A 20,416-nucleotide genomic window follows, 5' to 3' on the forward strand; every position below is an offset into this window, starting at 1 on the left:
GCCCAAGACACCTACACGTCCCTGGTCAACAGAGCCTGTGTGCACACACAGAGGAGACGTGAAAGACCAGCAGAAAGAAAAGCCGGGGCAGACATGAAAACAGCGTAAAGTTTGAATGTGCTCCCCAGCCCACATACAGAGTCAGAAGCAGAGAGAAAGCTTTCTGGCTTAAGGTGTTTGAGCAAAACCTCTTGACTAGTCTTTGCCAGAACACTAAGCTATGCAGACATGGGGATGATCCCTAGGAAGGCAGGCTTAAAAATAAAAGCAAGAAAAAAAATTGAGTGAAGACCGCAGCAATGGTACCTTATATGGGAGACAGGTTTCACAGACTTAGTCCAGGCAAATTACTAAACAAGCAAAACAACAATGCCAGCGAAAATGCTCTGGGAAAAAGTCAGAATCCAGAGTTGCTATACTATCTAAAATGTCCAGTACTCAGTGAAAATTAGGGCATTCAGAGAAACAAGAAAGCATAATCCATGCACAGGAAAAAAGCAGTCAATAGGAATTGTGCCTGAATGTCTATCCTCAGAGGTAGGACTTAGCAGAAAAAGACTCCAAAGCAGCTATTTAAATATGTTCAGACAGCTAAAGGAAACCATGTTTAAAGAATTAAAGGAAAGACTCAATGAATACAGAGTCTCAAAGAGGTAGAAATGATTTTTTTAAAAAGAACCAAATGGAAATTCTGGAGTTGAAAAGTACAGTAACTGAAATGAAGTGAAAAATTCTCTAGAGGTACCCAGCAACATATTTGAGGTGGCAGAAGAAAGAATAAGTGTACTGGAAGGTGGAACAAAAGAAATTATTCAATCTAAAGAACAAAGACTTTTTAAAAATTGAAGAAATATGAACAGAGGCTCAGAGACCTGTGGGACAACATCAAGAATATCAACAAATGTATAATAAGAATTCCAGAAGAAGAAGACAGAAGGTTAGAAGAAAAAAAAAATGACAATCAGCAGATGACTTCTCATCAAATACAACAGAGGCCAGAAGGCAGTAGAAAAGAAAAAAGGTCTCAAATCAATAACCCAAGCTTGCACCTTAAGAAACAAGAAAAATAGGAACAAAATAAACCCAAAATGAGCAGCAGGAAGGATATGATAAAGTTCAAGGTGGAAAGTAATGAAATAGAAAACAGAAAAGCAATAGAGAAAATCACTGTTTGTTCTTTGAAAAATCAACAAAATTGACAAACCTCTAGCTAGACTGATGAAGAAAATAAGAAGATACAAATAATCAAAATTAGAAATGAAAGAAGGGACATCACCACTTATCCTATAGAAACTAAAAGTATTATATAGTTTTATGCCAGCAAATAGATGATTTAGGTGAAATGGACAAATTCCCCAAAGGTACAAAATAGGAAAATTGACTCAAGAATAAATGGAAACTCTGAATACGCTCATAACAAGTAAATAAATGTAAGTAGTAATTTAAAAATCTTTCTACAAAGAAAAGCCCAGGCCCAGTTGGCATTACTGATGAGTTCTATCACATATTTAGAGAAGAAATATTTTTTCTTTACAAATTATTTTAGAAAATAGAGGAAGAGGGAATAACTCCCAATTTATTCTGTAAGGTGAATTACCCTGATACTAAAGCCAGACAAAAAATTGTAAGAAAACTACAGACCACTATCCCTCATGAACATAGATCTTTAACAAAACATTAGCAAACCAAATTCGGCAACCTACAGGAAGGATTATACACAATGATCAAATGAGGTTTATCACAGGAATGCAAAGTTGGTTTAACATGTGAAAATTAATATGTTATATTAACAAAATAAAGAACAGAAATACATGATCATGTCAATAGGTACAGAAAAATCATTTGACAAAATCCAACATCCATCCATGATAAAAACTCTCAACAAACTAGTAACAGAAGAGAACCTCCTCAGTTTAGTAAAAGGCATCTATGAAAAACCTATAGCTAACATTATACTTAATGGTGAAACTGAATACTTTCCCCCTAAGATTGGGAGGAACACAACAATTTCACTCTCACCACTTCTATTCAACATTATCCTGGAGGTTTCGGGCAGTGCAATAAAGAAAAAAAAATTGTCTGTACTCACAGATGACATTATCCTATACATAGAAAATCCTAAGGAATCTATAAAAACCTTAATTGAACTAATAAACGATTTCTCAAGGTCTCAGGGTGCAAGATCAATTGTAGTTTTATGTATTAATAATGAACAGTCATGTTCAAAAAAATGAAATTAAGGAAACAATTCCATTCACAATAGCATCAAAAAGGAAAAAAATACTTAGGAACTTAACATAGAGGTGTAAGATTTATACACTGAAAGCTATGAAACCTTTCTGAGAGAAATTAAAGAAGATCTCAATAAATGGAGAGACTCAATATTGTTAAGATGGAAATTCTTCCTAAATTGTACAAATTCACAAACTGATCCTAAAATTTATTTGGAAATGCAATAGCCAAATCAAAAGAAAAAGAAAAACAAAGTTGGAGGACTTGAGCTACATAATTTGGAACTCACTATATAGCTAGAATAATCAAGACATTTTGGTATTGGCATAAGGGTAGACATTAAGGTCTATTGATTTTCTTTTCTTTTTTTTTTTTAAAGGGTGTCAATGTTGGGTTTTTTTTTAAGATTTTATTTTATTTATTTATTTGGTTGCACTGGGTCTTAGTTGCGGCTCACCGGCTCCTTAGTTGTGGCATGCAAACTCTTAGTTGCGGCATGCATGTGGGATATAGTTCCCTGACCAGCAACCAAACCCGGGCCCCTGCATTGGGAGCGTGGAGTCTTAACCACTGCGCCACCAAGGAAGTCCCAAGGTCTATTGATTTTCGATAAAGGTGCCTAGGCAGTTCAATGGAGAAGGGGTTTTCTCTTCAGCAAATGAGGCTGTAACAGTCCGTATGCTGGGAAAAAAAAGTACTTAGACCCTTGCCTTGCATTGTTAATTCAAAATGGATCATAGACCTAAATGTTAGAGCTAAAACTAGAACACTCTTAGAAGAAAACACAGGAAAAAATCTTAATGACCTTGGCTTAAGCAAAGAGTTCTTAGATATGACACCAAAAGCATGAGCCATAAAATAATTGATAAATTAGACTGCATTTAAGTTAAAATACTTTGTAATTCAAAAGACACCATTAAGAAAATGAAAAGATAAGCCACAGTCTAGGAGAAAATATTTGCAAATCATAATGGACCACTTATACATCAAAATGTGCTGACATTTGGAATACAACATAATTGTACTTTGCAATACAGCCTTTCCCCCATGTCATTGCGACTCTACTGGGTGCCAGTATATTCAGAAAGTGACTCAAAAAGATGTTCCATTGGCCCAGAGGAGAATTTGGATTCTGTGAAAAACTCACAGTCAGAGAGGTTAAGCAGAAGGATGTGAAGGTGGGGAACCAGGAGGAAATAAATTTAGCTAGAGGAGGAGGAGAATGTAGAGGGGTAGGGAAAAACTGGGCATAGAAGAGTCAGATTATAGGTATCCCTAAAAGCCATGCCACAGAGACCATTGTGAACCTCTGAGTGAGACTGAGCAAGGGTAATGTTTTAAGCAGGTTAATATGACGGCAGTGCTTAAGACAGATTGCAAATGACTTCCAACCATTCAGAAGGGAGGTGAATCAAGGTAGTGATGGCAAGAAGAAAGGTGGAAGGTCAAACTTGACTTACAATTAGAAGGAAAATAAATTTTAAATACACAACTTACCATATAATTGTTCTGTGATGTGATAAAAGAATTATATAACAAAGACAAATCATTTTAGAACAGATGGGGGGATAGTTTGGACATAAGAATGATGGGTATGGAAGGTCACAAATGGCTCCAAGTTTTGTAGCTAGAGACATGGGAAATGCATGGCATTACAGACAGAAATGGGGGTGATTGTGAAAGAACATCTTTGGGGAGGAAAGCTGGTGATATACATTTTAGACAAATGTGTATGGTGATAAAACATCTACACGGAGCTCTTTTTTGTTGGAAACATGGGGTCAAATGTAGGCAAGGGCTTGGAGCTCTGCATATCCATTTGGGCTTCGCCTGTAGAAAGATGGAGTTGAAATCAAGAAAATGTATAAATTGATGAGCTCACTGAGAGAGTGAAAGAATTTGGGGAGAACAGAGAAGAGGCTTACAACTTAGCTTGGGCTATACTTAGATGCCAGGGACCGATAATGAGCAGGAGAGAGAAGTAATAGGCGGAAGGTAGAAGGGGGATCAGGAGAGTTCAGAGCGGGGAAGTCTAAGGGAGAATTTTAAGGAGTAAAGCAAAATGCCACCAAGAGGTCAAAGAGATCCGACTGAGAAAAGACTAGAGCAAGGACTTTACTGACCTTTGAGGAAACAGTTTTAGGCAAAGGGCAGGGGTCGGAGTGGGGCAAAAGCTGGATCGTAAATACTCAAGAATACATAAAAAATGGTTAGAAGATTGTGATTGGTGGTGGGTAGATCTAATGAAGACAACTTCTGTTCTAGGAAAAGAAGGATTGGGCGTGCTTGAAACTGGAAGACACCTGTATACAGAGATTTCACGATGCTAGAGAATGAGGGGAAATTGGGAGAATAAGTTTCAAAGGGAAATGGAAGGAGTGGGGGGGGGTTAACTTTAGAGAAAATGAAAAGCCTTTATCCTGAGCCTTGGCAGAAGGGCGAAAATAGGAGGGAGGCTGTTCCTTGAGTCACGTGGCAGGGGAACTGGAGTTTCAAGGGTTTCAGGGAAGGAAAGACTCTTTGGCTTTGATCACTGTGTACGGAACCCCTCTAGTCCTCAGCTTTTTCATCCATAAAGCAAGGGGTCTGGACTAGAAGATCTAAAGATCAAAAACGTTGTGATTCGATTGAGCTCTCACAGAGCTGACTGTATCTGATACTTGGGACTGAATGCTGGTGGCATTCAATTGTAGGATTATATATAATGTTGATCTGCTGGGAACCATATCATTAACTGTCAGTGCCTACTTAATGAAACATGTGCCAGATTTAAAAAGTCTTTGATAGAACCGATCAGAGTAAAGTAGGAAACCACTCAGCAATATGACCTTCTTCCATCTCTATTACCAAATTCCTTCTGTCATGGAAGATTATGTATAAATGCCATATGTGGTTAATTGGAATGTTTGTCCCTGTTCTTATTTAGAGTTTGGACAGTCACAGTTCATGCTTAGGGAATGGGGTTTCCCTTCCCATTGCTGCTTAGGCTAGAGTGCCGCTCATGCAGTCCAAGTGGAAGATGGGGCAGCCTTCTTTTTTTTTTTTTTTTTTTTGGTTGTATTTGAGAAATCTTTGCCAAATCTAAGGTCAGTAAGATTTTCCTTTATGATTTATTCTATATGTTTTATAGGTTTAGCTCTTTTTAATTAATTTATTTATTTATTTATTTTTGGCTGCGTGGGGTCTTCGTTGCTACGCGCAGGCTTTTCTCTAGTTGCGGCGAGCGGGGGCTACTCTTCATTGTGGTGTGTGGGCTTCTCATTGCGGTGGACTCTTGTTGCAGAGCACAGGCTCTAGGTGCGTGGACTTCAGTAGTTGTGGCGTGTGGGCTTCAGTAGTTGTGGCTCGCGGGCTCTAGAGCGCAGGCTCAGTAGTTGTGGCGCATGGGCTTAGTTGCTCCGCGGCACGTGGGATCTTCCCGGACCAGGGCTCGAACCCGTGTCCCCTGCATTGGCAGGCGGGTTCTTAACCACTGCACCACCAGGGAAGCCCGGTGCAGCCTTCTGACATGGGGTCCCACGTGAATCTTTGAAATTGGAGCGTGTGGTGGGTGCAGAAGTGGAGCAAGGAGGCAAGGAACAAGGGGTGAAATATTGCAAAATGAGAAAATTCTAGAACTTCACTCCTCAACGTTTCAAGAAAAAGGCAGAATGTATAAGAAGATAGACCACAAAGTGCTGTGCAAACACAGAGCATTATGTAAAGTTACTTAAATCCCGACCAAGACTTAATTTTGACCTAGCTCTGAGTCCCAGCTCAGCCACACTTTCTAGGTGTGTGCTTCATTTTCTCATCTGTAAACAAGTATAATAATAATGTCTACCTTGCTAGAGGGTTGAATAATATTTAGACAGCCCTGGAATAGTGAGTGCCAGCAGCTGACATGCCCTCCTTGGCTCTGTCGACCACTAGTTTAATTCTTCCTCCAGATTAACCAGTGATTCCTGAGTCTGGATTTTCCATTTGTATTCGCTAGTTCTAGGTTATGAATTGAGTTGGGAACTGCCTACCCTAGGCACTGCTCAGAATTCAGGGTGCAGGAGAACCAGCTCTCTCACAGGGTTTTTAATCAGGCATTGCCTAACAAAGGAAGCAATTGATGTACCATTCACAATGTTTTTAAACCTATATAAAGAGTCATTGATTCAGAACAGTTGCTGTGCCTGTGGAAATGTGTGTTTGTTGGTCTCCATGGAGACCACCCCTGGCTGTTCTGTGATCACTGGCCTTAATTATACACCAGGATTGCCAGGGAGCCTGCAAAGCTGTCCCCATAGCAACACATCCTTGTGTAGTAAAAGGACCGAAGTCCTGAACTGTGTTTCCTGTTTAGGAGTTTCTCTTAAAAGAGTTGAGAAGACTGTACTGGTAAGTTTTAGCCTCCGTTTGATTTATCCTTATGAAGAACTCTTGAGTGGGTAGGAATTTCTCTTGAGTTTCGACCGCCTCTGTCTCAGGCTGTTTGCCCAGGTCTTGGGAGCATGGCCTGACATCTTTCTTTTTCCAGTGGCATGTTGACATTTCTCTTGACCTATTGCCAAGATATTGAACTAAGAAGGAGGCTTGGCTATGTGAATTTACTAGATAAAATTCAACCTGTTTTAAATATAGGATGAACTTGTAAAAGTGTCCTCAACAGATGCTGTCAGGGTTTGATGTTTGGAATTTTCAAATGTCTCCCAAGACCATGGGTGAAATGCTTGCTGTTTCTGGTGGAATTTAAAAAAAAGAAAGAAAAGAAGCTCAGTGTCTTTTATATTGGAATCACACAGATTTTATGACTTCTAAATAACATAATTTTTTTCTCCACTGAATTTTTTTTAGATATATGTAGGGAAGTTCCAGAGCTTAACGTGAAATCACACCTTGAATTTCTGAGGAGGTGACAAGTAAACACATCTTCCAGGTTCCGGAATCTGACTTAGATTCAATTTCTGGTGCATGCAAACACGCGTGTGTGTGCGTACACACACACACACACACACACACACACACACACACACAGACACTCAAGAACAGACTACAGACAAGTCCTGGAAGTATAGCTACGATCCCCATCATGTTTCGCTTTCACTAGGTCTAGTCTATGCTGAACAGTGTTAGTTCTCCTCTGCCTTCTACTTCCTGCTCCGTTACTACTCTTCTCCCTTTCTTTAAAAAAACAGTTTTATAGAAATTTAATTGCCATATAACATTGTGTTAGTTTAAGGTACACAACATAATGATTTGATATTTGTATATATTACAAAATGATCACCACAATATATTTAGTTAACATCTCTCAGCTCCCATAGTTACAAAAAAATATGGAATGCATCATGAATTTGCCTGTCATCCTTCTCTGTATCATTCTGGTTTTAGTATACATGCTGCTGAAACGAGCACAGTTACTTCTTTTTCTTTACCATCATCATCTTCATCATCTTCATCACCATCTGTTGGGTGTGCAGAGCCTGTTGCTGTCTTTCCTCCCTTCCTGGATGGTAAAAGGCAATCACAAAAGAGAAGGTCACTCCTCTCGGTTCGCTATTTGCATTTCTTCCCATTTTCTCAGCTTCTTAAGACTCCACACTCCTTTCTGGGGAGCAGCTTTCCTTTCTGGGGAGCAGCTTCATATTTTTTTAATTTACTTCCTCGAGCTGTTATTCAGCACCTTGATGTTTTCTAGAATGGTCCGATGAAAATAAATGATCAAACCCAACGAAGCTGTGCTGTCATGTAATTTTTATGTTGAAAGAATGCGCTTACAAAATTGAGTTATGACTGTTTTCCTAATTAAATCATTTTTCTTTTTCACAGTCTAAGCGGCTAGGGCGATGAAAATAATTTTCATTGGAAAATGAAAACCTAGATGCAGCAGCATACTTTCCTTTACGGTCTCTAGCTGGGCAATAATAACATGTCTATGTCTTTCCATGACATCACCACTGAAACGACAGAAACGTGAAATAGCAAGTTCAGGAGCTTCTCTGTGTTTGTTGAGCTGTATGGAAACAGTCAGCAAGAAGCTGGTTATCTGGGAATGATTGGTTTGTAAGCAAGGTTTTCCCAGAGGACACATGGGAGGGGAAATACAGTTTTGGATTAAAGGGAAAACAAATTAAATTCCATTTCCTATTGTCAAAATAATTCCTAAGGAAGTGAGTGATGTTAATGGACATTTTGCTATTTTGGATAAGGTGGTTGTTTTTCTTGTTTCCGATTATGAACTCCTAATTTTTTCTGGGCTATTTTTAGTGCCATTGATCATCACAATGTTCTGTACTGCAAAAATATGATAACGATTCTGGATTTCTCAACTTTTGACCTGAATGAATTCGCTTTAAAGGAAATGCCCGGAATTTCTGTAAATGTTCTGACTGCAAGGTTTATAGGAGTGCTGTCAGTATCCAAGACAATTTATAACACCTAAATTAAAGTGATTTTTTGTAACACAAAGGCCAGTTAATTGGGAAAGTTTACAAAGCCTCCGTTGGGGGGATGAATCAATGTGTCCTTGGTTCACTGTAGGATAGCATCGAATAAATGAGTGCCAAGTGAATGCTTAAACACACTGATCTTATTTTACACATCTTGGCAGGTTTGTGCACTCATGTCAGAAACAAAGATGCAATCCCACATGTATCTCTTGAAGTACCTTCCACTGCCCCCAGTGATGCTCTTGTAATGTACGTATTCCTTTCCTTAATTGCGCCATTAATCCAGTTTGAGTTCACCTTTCCTTATGAAGATCTTCTATCCCAATCACTAGAACTAAGTCCCCCAAGGTATGGCTGGACATGGGGTAATTAGCAAGGAGCATTTCATGGCCTGTATGTGCCCAAACCAGAGGGCAAGCTTCAGGCAGCACCAACTGCCCGTGTCATTAGAGAATGAGCAGGCGTAATCAGAGCTAATAAAATGAAGCAGTTTTTGGGAAATCTGAAGAAGCAGAGTTTCCTTATGGGACAGCTAAGTTTTGATACATAATAGAAAGGAATGACATGTGGATTTGAAAGACTTAGTAGATATTTACTTGGTACCATTTTGTGAAAATAGCTCTTCTCTCCCGCTGTGCCTTAGAGACATCTTGGTGGCCTGGCCCCCAGGGGCCCCCAAGTACCCCACCGGATCCCGCCCCACACTTGTTCTCCTGTTTTATCCCCCAAAGTGGAATTTGCTTATAGATAGTCATTTGCTCATATTTTCCTGTTTAAAATGTCCTCCCTTACAAAAAGTAGTCCAAACTTGCTTTTCCCCTCCTGACTCTACATCGTCACTTTGAACTGACCCAGTGGTTCTTTAGGTTAAGATTTCTGATGTTGTTTTTGTTTTTCTATAAGTAGACTGCGTCTAACTGTAAGGCCAGGCAGTTAAGTACAAGCAGATGTGCTTGTTTATGTGACTCCAAAATAGTCAGTCTGTTAGTCAAATATGTGGCAGGAAAGGTTTTTTTCAGTCAATAATGAATTGCCTGATACCATGTAAACTAGCGTTAGATTGTGTTTGTAATTTTATTTGATTGTTTCTGTGCATATCTGGGTGGTTTTGGGGGGTAGTTTATGAGGGGAACAGGCTCTCTCTGTCTACATTTCCACATGTGTCTTCTTGTCATGTGACATCTGGGGGTGCCCTGGGGGATACAAAGAGACACCCCTCCTTCACTTATTTGGAATGAACTCCTTTTCTAATTTCTCGAATGTTCTAGCTATCTGCAAAGGACAAAACATATAAAGTGTACTCCAGCAAAAGGGGAAATCGAGTAATTGCCAAAACCTTCTCTCCCAAAGTGTTGAGCTCCCAAATCCTAACTTTTAAAATTAATTAATTAATTAATTTTTTTGGCTGTGTTGGGCTTTGTTGCTGCGCCTGGGCTTTCTCTAGTTGCGGCAAGCGGGGGCTACTCTTCGTTGCGGTGCGTGGGCTGCTCATTGCGTTGGCTTCTCTTGCTGCGGAGCACGGGCTCTAGGCGCGCGGGCTTCCGTAGTTGTGGCATTCGGGCTCAGTAGTTGTGGCGTGCGGGCTCTAGAGCGCAGGCTGAGTAGTTGTGGCGCATGGGCTTAGTTGCTCTGCGGCATGTGGGATCTTCCCGGACCAGAGATCGAACCGGTGCCCTCTGCAGGCAGATTCCTAACCACTGCGCCACCAGGGAAGTCCCCCAAATCCTAACGTTTTACGGGTGCACAGAGAGAAGTAAAAAGCTCGGAATGGTGTGGCCAAACGGCAGCAAACACTTGGCAATTTGGAATAGCAGTGCTGACACTGCTTACGGTAGGATTTCTAAGGTGGGAATGCAAGGCCTGAGGTCGTGAGGACATCTCTTACTCTCACTTGAAGGGAAAAACCAGCCCAGTTCTGAGCCCAGTGAACTGGTGCTTTTTCCACTGAAATATCCCTGCTCTGACATCTAGGTTGAGCTACGCTGTGTGAACCACTTGGATCCAATCAAGTCCTGCCGTTATCTTTTGTGAAGCCAGTCAGAGTTACTCTTATTTTCAAGTTATCCTTGGGTGGTTGACTGTTCACTCTAAGAATTACACAATGCATGACTCCGTTTCAGTACTCTCATGCTTCTTATGAGGATTTTCTTTTCCCTGAAAAAAATTTTTTCAAGTTGCTTTATATTCAGCAAGTTTATTCAGCAGAGATTTATAGAGTGACCTGTCATATTCCAGGCTAAGAAGCTGAGACAACAGAGAGTAGTGACGAATAGCCCCGCATTTTGGAGACAGAGAGAGCTGGATAAGAATCCCACTCTCCAGCAGTGTAACTTTAAAAAGATTCCTTCGCCTCTGTATGTATCCGTTTTATCATATGTAAAATGGGAGTAACTGTATAACTTCACAGAAATATTGCAGGGATTCTATGAAATAATGTACGTGGAGCAGTTAATGTTTGTTCATGTTAATTGAAAAGAATGAGCTTTTCGCTCGCAGATGGAGAAAACGTTTGAAGTGCTCTTTGTATTTTGGATTTGGCTACAATTTGAGAACCGCTGACCTGTAGTTAGAGAACCTTTGCTTCTGCTTTGCTCCATTTTGTCATTTAGCATCAAGAGGAATTTAAAATTACCGGATTCAAGTGGCACCATGGGTTTTAAAGTTCGTGTTTCAATTTTTCAAGTAACTCGGGGAACCTCATTTATCATTTGATGGAATATTTTGGAAGTCACAGGTGTTTATTTAAAAAAAAGAAAGAAAAAGGAAAAGAAGAAGCTTCAATCCTAAAGACTGTTGGATGAGTCTTCAGTAGGGGAATGCAGCTTACAGTCTATGCCAGGTTGGTTGTAAGCGAGTGGGGATTTGAGACAGAAGTGGTTTTAAATCTCATGTGGAACCACACACACACCACCCGCCCCAACCCAGGCCGGCTAAAATTACAGAGGCTGACAATACCAAGTGTGGGTGAGGATGCGGCATAACATTTCTGGTTTAGAAAGCACTAAAGCTAAGTAAGGTTTGTTATGACTGAGCAACCCCACTCCTGGTGTACACTCAATTGAAAAATGAAGACGTATGCCCACAAGACACGTTCAGTGGTATGGAATTAGAGGCGATGGTTGCATGACTGTGAATATCCTAAAAAAGCTATTGAATTGTACGCTTTAACAGGGTGAATTTTATAGTATGTGCACTCTATTTCAGTAAGACTGTTATTTTTTTTTAAAATCCGTAATAGGAATATCTACAGTAGCTTTACTCATAACAGCCCCAAACTGAGGAAATAGACCATACATCAATCAAGGAGAAATAAAGTTTGATCTATCCATGCAATAGAATAGTCGACTGCAGTAAAAAAAAAAGAGCCTACAGCCACATAGGTGATTCAGATTTATTGATTGGGAAGGAACCTAAGTTCCTTCTCTGTCTGGTGGTGGTTACGTGGGTGTTTAAAGGCGTAAACGTTCAACAAGCCCTACACTTAAAATTCAAACTCGTCGTGCATTTTACTGTATTTATGTTATAATTCAGTTTTTAAAGATCCAATGTGGCGGCTGCAGTGGTGCCCTCCTCTGAAAGCACAGCTGAGCCTCGTCTCCTGCTGGTCCCTGGGAAGCCCAGGTGCTGGGTCCAGCAGACCCTCCCACCTCTGGCTTTGACCCTGTCTTTGCACTGCAGATGGTCTGGGGTTTCACTTACTGGGGAAAGAGGAGAACCCACAGAGTGGTGCCTCACTCTTCTGGGCACCGGCCACCAGCTCTCTTGAATGTCATGGTTGGAGAGGGTTTCTAATCAATATTCAGCTCAGTGCCAAGGTCAAGAAAGTGAGCTCAGGCTTCCTGGTAGCGTTGCAGAAGTCTTTATTGGTCTGCTTCTGCCCCACAGGCTTTACCGTTTCTTCAGAGAAAAGCAGCCTCTGCTGACCGCTGTCTCCTTGATGGAGGTGGGCGGGGCTCCTGGCTGCACCGCCAGCTCCCTGCACTCAGGCTTTCTGCTTCCTGTAGCGGAACCCAGGCGAGGACCGTGGTGCAGATTTCTCTATTCTCAGCTTCCTAAATTGCACACGGGGTGTACCTTGTAAATGGCATGGGAACAAGACAAGACATTTTCTTCCCTCTGGGTCACTACACTGGGCCTCACTGTGGCAGGTTTCCTAAATTAACTGCTCTCTGCTTTTTTGAAACATATATTTGAATGTCTGTAACTATGTTTTCAGTTTAAACTTCGGAGACAGACTGACATTAAATGGCTTCTCCCAAGCAGTCCGTTTGCCTGCATCTCAGGGACACCCCTTGTGTGACTGACCATGGACCTTCACGGCTGTGGCTACCGCCAAACTCCTGAGCTGCTTGCTCCCCTGCTACGTGTAGTCTCCTCCCCACGGCGTCAGTAGACGTCTCTGGCGTGGACTTGGGGTCATAGCCTCATCTCTGCCTCCCTGTCTTTGTTCTCCCCCTATCTTCATCTCTCTTATCTACTTCCTACAGATGTTTTAAGTCTGTAAAGACTGTCTTTCTAAGCTTCTTGAACATTCTCACTGGAACAAGTCAAGGAATGAATAAAATTCCCCCATCCCTTTCAAAAAAAAGTTGTAAGTGAGAGAATAAAATTCAGTCCCTGAGAAATGACTTTATAGATGATTCCTTTGTCTTAGGGAGGGGGAAACGAAATCTAGAGAGGGGAACGGCCAGATGAGGTTAGTCAGTGAGTTTGGGACACAGCAAGGGGACACCGGGGCCTCTCAGAGTGCTGGCCCGCTGCTCTCCCACGGACACGGCACAAGAACAGATTGGGATGAGCTCTTTTGAAGTCCAAGTCCAGACATGCTACACGCCCAGTCGTCCTGGACCCAGCTGCCCACGGTCTTTAAGGGAATAGGATTCCCATGGGATTTTTTTCAATACCTTGCTAGGAAAAAGCATCTTCCAGCTACTGGTTTTTTCTTTCTCTTCAGGTTTCCTTCAGCTTTAATGGTGACCTCCACCCAACTCACACTTTGCATTTTCTGTTAATACCCAGTGGCTTAGTGTCTGTGAGTTTGTTCGTGCTGTTCCTTCTACGTAGAAAGCCCTTTTCACCCTTCCTCACCTGCTAATTCTTATCTGTCCTTCAAGATTAGCTCAGGCATCATCTCGATGGGGGCTTGTTCCTGCAACATTGAGTATACCCATGTCTTAGCACTTATCATATGGTATTGAAATTATTTGCTTAGTAACCTCTGGAAGTAGCTAACCTAGAATGGGGTGCTGGGGGCAGGTTCTTGCCTTTCATTTTTGCCTCTCTAGTTCCTAGCGAGGGGCTCAGTGAAGGGAATTTAGTGTCCTTCCAGCAATAACTCAAAGCCCTTTTCCTTTTTCACTTCTAATTCAGTGAAAGCTTCTTCCTAAACAGTTTGTTGTTTTTTTAGCTTTCCTTTTGTAAACTCTCCAAAAGAGCAAGGAATTATGTCTTAGCTCGGGCTGCCATAACAAAATGTCATAGATTGGGTGGCTTAAACAACAGACGTTTATTTCTCACAGTTCTGGAGGCTGGGAAGTCCAAGATCAAGGTGCCAGCAGGGTTGGTGTCTGGAGGGAGCTCTCTTCTTGGGTAGCAGGTGGTTGTCTTCAGCTGTGTCTTTGCATGGCAGAGAGAGGGCACAAGCTCTCTGACCTCTTCTTATAAGGTCACTAATCCCATCATGAGGACCCGACCCTTATGACCTCATCTAACCCTAATTACCTTCCAAAGGCCCCATCTCCAAATACCATAATATTTGAGGTTAGGGCTTCAATATATGGATTTAGGGTGGAGGAGGGGCATACAATTCAGTCCATAGCAAAAGAGTGCACAGGTGACCCATTGATGTTTTTCAGTGAGTGCCAAGAGTTGTGTAACAAGAGCTAGAAAGGCTTCATGGTTTGTGTAAATCCCTCAAGTGGAACTGAGCTGGTAGAGTGAGTCTTGTGCAAGCTTTGTACATTTCTAAGGAGTTCTCACTCTCTGGTCATGTAAAACTGGGTATGACTAGACCTGGAGCTGGGTTATAGCCCTCGACATCATAGGCTCACTTCTCCCAACTGATATTTCATCAGGAATTGTTGGGATTAAGGAAGAAGGCAGGTTAAAAGTAGCAAAAAGGTTTTTGCCAAATGAGCACCACATTTCCTATCTTTAAGCAGGTCTTGTTGTATATCTTTTGGCAAATCTATTCCTTCACCTCCATTATTACTAAGTATAACAATAACGTGAATTGAAGTTGTTGTTAAATGGAGATTAAAAAATCCTCATGACCTTGGAGTAAGTATAATTATGGTGCTTTTATTTAAAGCTCCTTTGAGCTTAAATTCATTTCATTTCTAAAAATAGACTGCAGAGATTAGATCTATTCTTTGAGAGGATCAAAATAACTTAGAATATAAAAACACCTTAGCTGCATGCTCCTTTCCAGAAGCACAGAGTACTGCTTAGCTGGGAGACTGATAGAACTTTTTAATCAACAAGGCAAAGTTTGAAAAGTAACTTTGGCAGAAATCCATCATTCTAAAAGTAAGTCTGTCAGTAAGTGAGTACGTTTACTGAATAAAATGAGACTGAAAAAGTTGAGAAAAAGTACTAGAATGAAGAATCTATTAATACTATACCAGGCTGTCACTGAATTGAATTTGAAGGAAAATTAGAGTAGTCTCAAATTCTCCATTTGTCTTTGACGATTGGATGTTCTGGGTATGTCTACATTATTTTGCTCTTTATACTTCTTGGCAAAGGAGCAATACTTGGCAAATTATAGCCCCTTTATTCAAATAAATTGTAGTATAGTATAGAAAATAAAACGAACAAAAACAAAACAAAACAAAAAACCCAACCAAATCAGGTATTTTAGGATGAGCTGAAGTGGAATGCCCAGAGAGATAGGTGAAAGGAAGAAGCCCCCCCGAAAGGTACCAGGGAACACCGCTTCAGCAGACATGATTTAATATGGCCTCTTGAGAAATGTGAGTACTAAAGAAAAAAGTCTGACACCCAACCCTTTCTGAGGGAGAGCCAACACTTTCTGCACTGCTGATCCAGGAAGATTGCAAGTCCAAGATAAAAGGTCCAAAGGTCACAGATTTCTGAAGCTGGAACCAAGGGATCAGTGTCAGATGGCGTAAAAGACACACGGGTCTTTTCAGCATACAGCATGTGTTAAAGAGTTCAGAGTTCTGGTACTTGAACTCTTCTACCCACTTCTCCCTTCTTGGTATATGGACTAAGAGAACATATGGACAAAGAATAGTAGGCAAGTGGGAAGCAAAGTTGAGTTGAAAAACTCAACCTTAGTTTAGAGACTTAAGGCTTTCTGCTCCCTATAGGAGGCATGGTTTCCTCTCCATCCTCCACTCCCACCCCCCAACAGGAGAAGACAGGGTAAAGAAAATTTTATTGCATGGATTCAAGAGAAGAAATAAATCATGTGGAGTCTGGATTCTTGCCTTTAAAACACTGGAATCCCACTAACTAGTGTAATGAGCCTCATTAAGTGTACAATCAGATGAATAATTCTTCCCATTAGAGTGAACTTGGAAGAGACTGAAAGGATGGAAAGCAGAAGAGTTTCCTCCCCCTAGGCAGAGAGAATCATGAGGAAAGGAAACTATGTTCTTCTCACCTCCAGTCTGCCTTATTAATCATCATCAGTTGCATCATATCTGAATCTCTGTGTCTGAAGAGAAAGAGACTGTGCCCTTAAGAAAATCCTGTTGCCCTCGGCTGATATATACAAGATCCTAGGCTATGATGAAAATACAAGGCTAATTTAAATTGTAATGATGAGTTAATAAGATTGTCACTGATCAGGAAGATGTTCAGAACAAATCAAATAAAGCCTCCCCACCTTGCCTCACCATGATGACATCCAAGGTGGCTCTAGGGAAATAGTGGTCAGCCAAACCTGGTTTGAAAACCTGTGTCTTACATCTCTCTATGTCTTAGTTTTCTCATCTGTATAGTAAACGGAAGTCCTCTACTTCAGAGTAGACTGTTGTACATTGTGACAGACCAACATTCAGCTGACAAACAACTAGGGGAAAAACAAATAAATTGCAAAAATCATATTTTTAAAGAAATCAGAGATCTTTGAAAGCAATGAGAACTAAATTAAATAAATTTCCAAAGAAGGAAGAACCTTCTTAGGTATACTGAGTAACACAGGCTATTTTCTTCATGGGGTTGGGGGAGGTGAAGGATATTTGCTGATTCTGGGTGTGGCCTAAGGATCTGACTTGGTCCAAGAAAAGGAAATATTCTGTGGGAAAGAGAAACTAGCAGAGCTTTTGGCAGTCATGTGGAACTGGCTTGATGGATTGGAAACTAGAGGAGCCCCAAAGGCAAGTTCAGTATTCCCGTGAGACGTTTGCTGAACTCTGGAGCAGTTCTGGAGGCTGCTGGTTGGCCCAGAAAGGCAAAGCAAAAGCTCATAATCTTGGGGGTACTTAGGAGACAAAATCTTGCTAAAAAGAGGAGCCTGAAGCAAATATACAATGACTCTTCCCCTAAAGACTGTTGCCAGATTTTGAATCTACATGGGATGGGAAGCTAAAAAGCTAAGGTCAAAATTTCTGAAAGGCAGAACTTACAGGAATGAGAAGTCAGAGATCTACCAGGCTCTTACAAGTCTGGAAGGGCCATACCTGAAGAACTAGATAAAGTAGACGTGGACTAAGCCTTACTAGATCTATAGCCCATCTCTGATTCACTCAATCCCTGATTATAGTTTTTTTACACGCAGTGTTCAACATATGAAGTTGTAGACATGTTAAGAGGCAGGAAAACATGACTGATAATTAAGTGGAAAAAATAATGAGAGCTTAACCACAAATGATCTGGGTGTTGGCACTAGTGATAACTTAAAAGTGACTATGAATAATATGTTAAAGAAAATAGGGGAAAAGATGAATTAAATGATGGGAGAAATTCAATGCAAAATTGGAATCTGTAAAAAAAAAGAGTTATTATTGAACAGAAAAAAAATATGTGTGAAATTAATAACTTAGTGGATGGGTCTAAGAGCAGACTGGACACAGTGTTACAGGATTAGTGAAGCATAGAGAGGAAAAAAGAATGGAAAGAATAGAACAAAGTATAAGAGACATGGGGGAGATTGTCAAAATGTCTAATATATATGTACTTGGAATTCTAGAAGGTAAGGAGAGCAAGCAATATATGAAGGAATAATGGCTGAGAATTTTCTAACACTGCTGGAAGACATCAACCCACAGCTTCAAGAATCTCACCAAACCCCAAACTAAAAATACAAAGAAAAATAAGTACACTTAGGCATATCCTAGTTAAAATGTTGAAAACCAAAGGTAGAGAAAATCTTAGAAGTCAACCAGAGGAAAAAGACATTACCTTAAATTTAAAAAGTAACTGACATTTCAACTGAAACTATGAATACCAACAGACAATGGAATGGCATCTTTAAAGTGCTGAAATTTAGGGGATAGATTAGATAATCTCAACACTCCATTCCTCTATTCCTACTTTAAAGAACTAGTCACCAGCCTCTTCAAAATTACTATGAATATGTTTGGAGAATTACTACTTGAGGTTTTCTAGACTTTTTCATTAAATATACATGCTTATTTCATCTCCTCATTCTCAGATTTCTGTTTTCTTGGATTCATATCACATAGCATGATATTGGCTTCTAAAATTCACATTGGAAACTCATTATAAATCAAGTAAAGTAGTACTTAATTTGGATAGACAGATCATGTTCTAAAGTAGAATATAAATGTTTAAAGGTAGAATGAATGAATGGCATTATAAAAAGGAAACTGTGATATAATGGTATGATTCATGTATAGTGTTAGTTAAGGTGTTGGATGGAATAGTGATTTAGAATTCCTTGCTACTCAAAATGTGACTTTGACACCAAAAGCACAAGAAACAAAAGAAAAAAATAGGTAAATTGGACTTCATCAAAATTATAAACTTTTGAGCTGCAAAGGACAACATCAAGAAAATGAAAAGACAACCCACAAACAAATCATATATCTGATAAGGGAGTTGTATCTAGAACATATAAATAACTCTTAAAGCTCAATAGTAAAAAGATAACACAGTTTAAAAATGGGCAAAGACTCTGAAGAGACAATACTACAAAGAAGATAAATAAATGGCCAATAGGCCCATGAAAAGATGTTCAGCATCACTTGCCATTAGGGACATGCAAATCAAAACTACAGTGAGATACCACCTCACTCCCACGAGGATGGCTATAATAAAAAAGACAAATAAGAACAAGGATGTGAAGACATTGAAACCCTCATACACTGTGGTGGTAATGTAAAATGGTGTAATAAATTATTCCTGTGGTGAAGATGGTGATGATGATGGTAATGATGATGTCTTATTTACCAGGTTCTGGCTTATTCATCAATGTTATAAAGTGGTTCAGTGAATTTTGGCAGTTTTGTGGATACTTTTACTGAAATTAAGAACACATCACTAGGGACTTCCCTGGTGGCGCAGTGGTTAAGAATCCGCCTGCCAATGCAGGGGACACGGGTTTGAGCCCTGATCTGGGAAGATCCCACACGCCACGGAGCAACTAAGCCCGTGCGCCACTACTGAGCCTGCGCTCTAGAGCCCATGAGCCACAACTACCGAGCCCACGTGCCACAGCTACTGAAGCCCGCACGCCTAGAGCCTGTGCTCCGCAACAAGAGAAGCCACCGCAATGAGAAGCCCGCACACCACCACGGAGAGTAGCCCCGGCTCGCAGCAACTGGAGAAAGCCCGCATGCAGCAATGAAGACCCAACACAGCCAAAAATAAATAAATAAATAAATTTAAAAAAAATACATCACTAATGAGGGATTCAACCTACCTTCATATGAGAGTTCCTAGGGAATTTTTTTTTAAATGCTGATACCTGGACCTTATTATAAGATATTCCAATTTCATTGATATGGGACAGGACTTTAGTTGTTTTTGTTTTTGTTTTTGTTTTCTAACTTCTCAGGAGATTTCTGTTGTGCAGCCAGGGTTGAGAGCTACTGAGTCAAGTTGACATCTCCAGGGTTAAGCAAAGCTACCATTGAGGGTTAACTTGGAAGTAGAAAAGGAGGATTGGCACAGGAATCAGGAGACCTGGGTTTGAGACTGTATTCTTCCCTTTTTGTGACTGTGTGCTTTGAGCAAGATATTTGACCTCAAGGAGCTTCAGTTTCTTCATCTGTAAAATGGGACAAAGCACCCTCCCCTCCTGTGCAGGGGTGTTGTGAGGAGCAGATGAATTCATACATGTGACACTGCTGAGCCTGACACCCGGGACATTTTTTGCCCTCTTTATTTTTTTTTAAAATTTTTTGGCCATGCCGTGAGGCATGCAGGATCTTAGTTTCCCGGTCAGGGATTGAACCTGTGCCCCCTGCCTTGGGAGCATGGCTTCTTAACCACTGGACTGCCAGGGAAGTCCCTGCCCTCTTTAAATTTTGGTTACTTTCTTCTCTTACCTTCCATGAACTAGATATTTATGTCACTTCTTTTTTTCTAATTTTGTTCTATTATTGCTTTTTCTGTAAAATGTAGGAGTTTGTTAAAAGTCATCTGAGGTTTCTCTAGGTTTAGAATTTATCCTTTCTTCACGTGACCTTGATCTCTTTACGTTCCTCAGCTATATTCTCAGTCCCACTGTGCTTATGGTAAATGTCGTTTTTTGATACCTGAAAAAGTAATGGCTCATTGTATATTTTAATGAGGTGATAACAAATGCTGTTAATAGCTATGCCTGGAGC

At 40.5% G+C, this 20,416-nt stretch overlaps 1 protein-coding gene across 3 annotated transcripts in view; it reads left to right on the forward strand.

Moving 5' to 3' along the window:
- TMEM241 (transmembrane protein 241) overlaps positions 1–20,416 on the forward strand; it is a 107,331-nt gene that overhangs the window by 66,159 nt on the left and 20,756 nt on the right. The window contains exon 14 of one of the 3 annotated variants that reach the window (XM_057526749.1): positions 19,038–20,140. The exons of the other annotated variants lie outside the window; for them this stretch is intronic. Coding sequence (XP_057382732.1) covers positions 19,038–19,064 — 27 coding nt within the window. The 3' untranslated portion in view covers positions 19,065–20,140. Of the gene's footprint in view, positions 1–19,037; positions 20,141–20,416 lie in introns of those variants that run through there. 3 annotated transcript variants of the gene reach the window in all.

Source organism: Balaenoptera acutorostrata, chromosome 13 (genome assembly GCF_949987535.1).
Source record: "Balaenoptera acutorostrata chromosome 13, mBalAcu1.1, whole genome shotgun sequence".
Classification (NCBI taxonomy): domain Eukaryota; kingdom Metazoa; phylum Chordata; class Mammalia; order Artiodactyla; family Balaenopteridae; genus Balaenoptera; species Balaenoptera acutorostrata.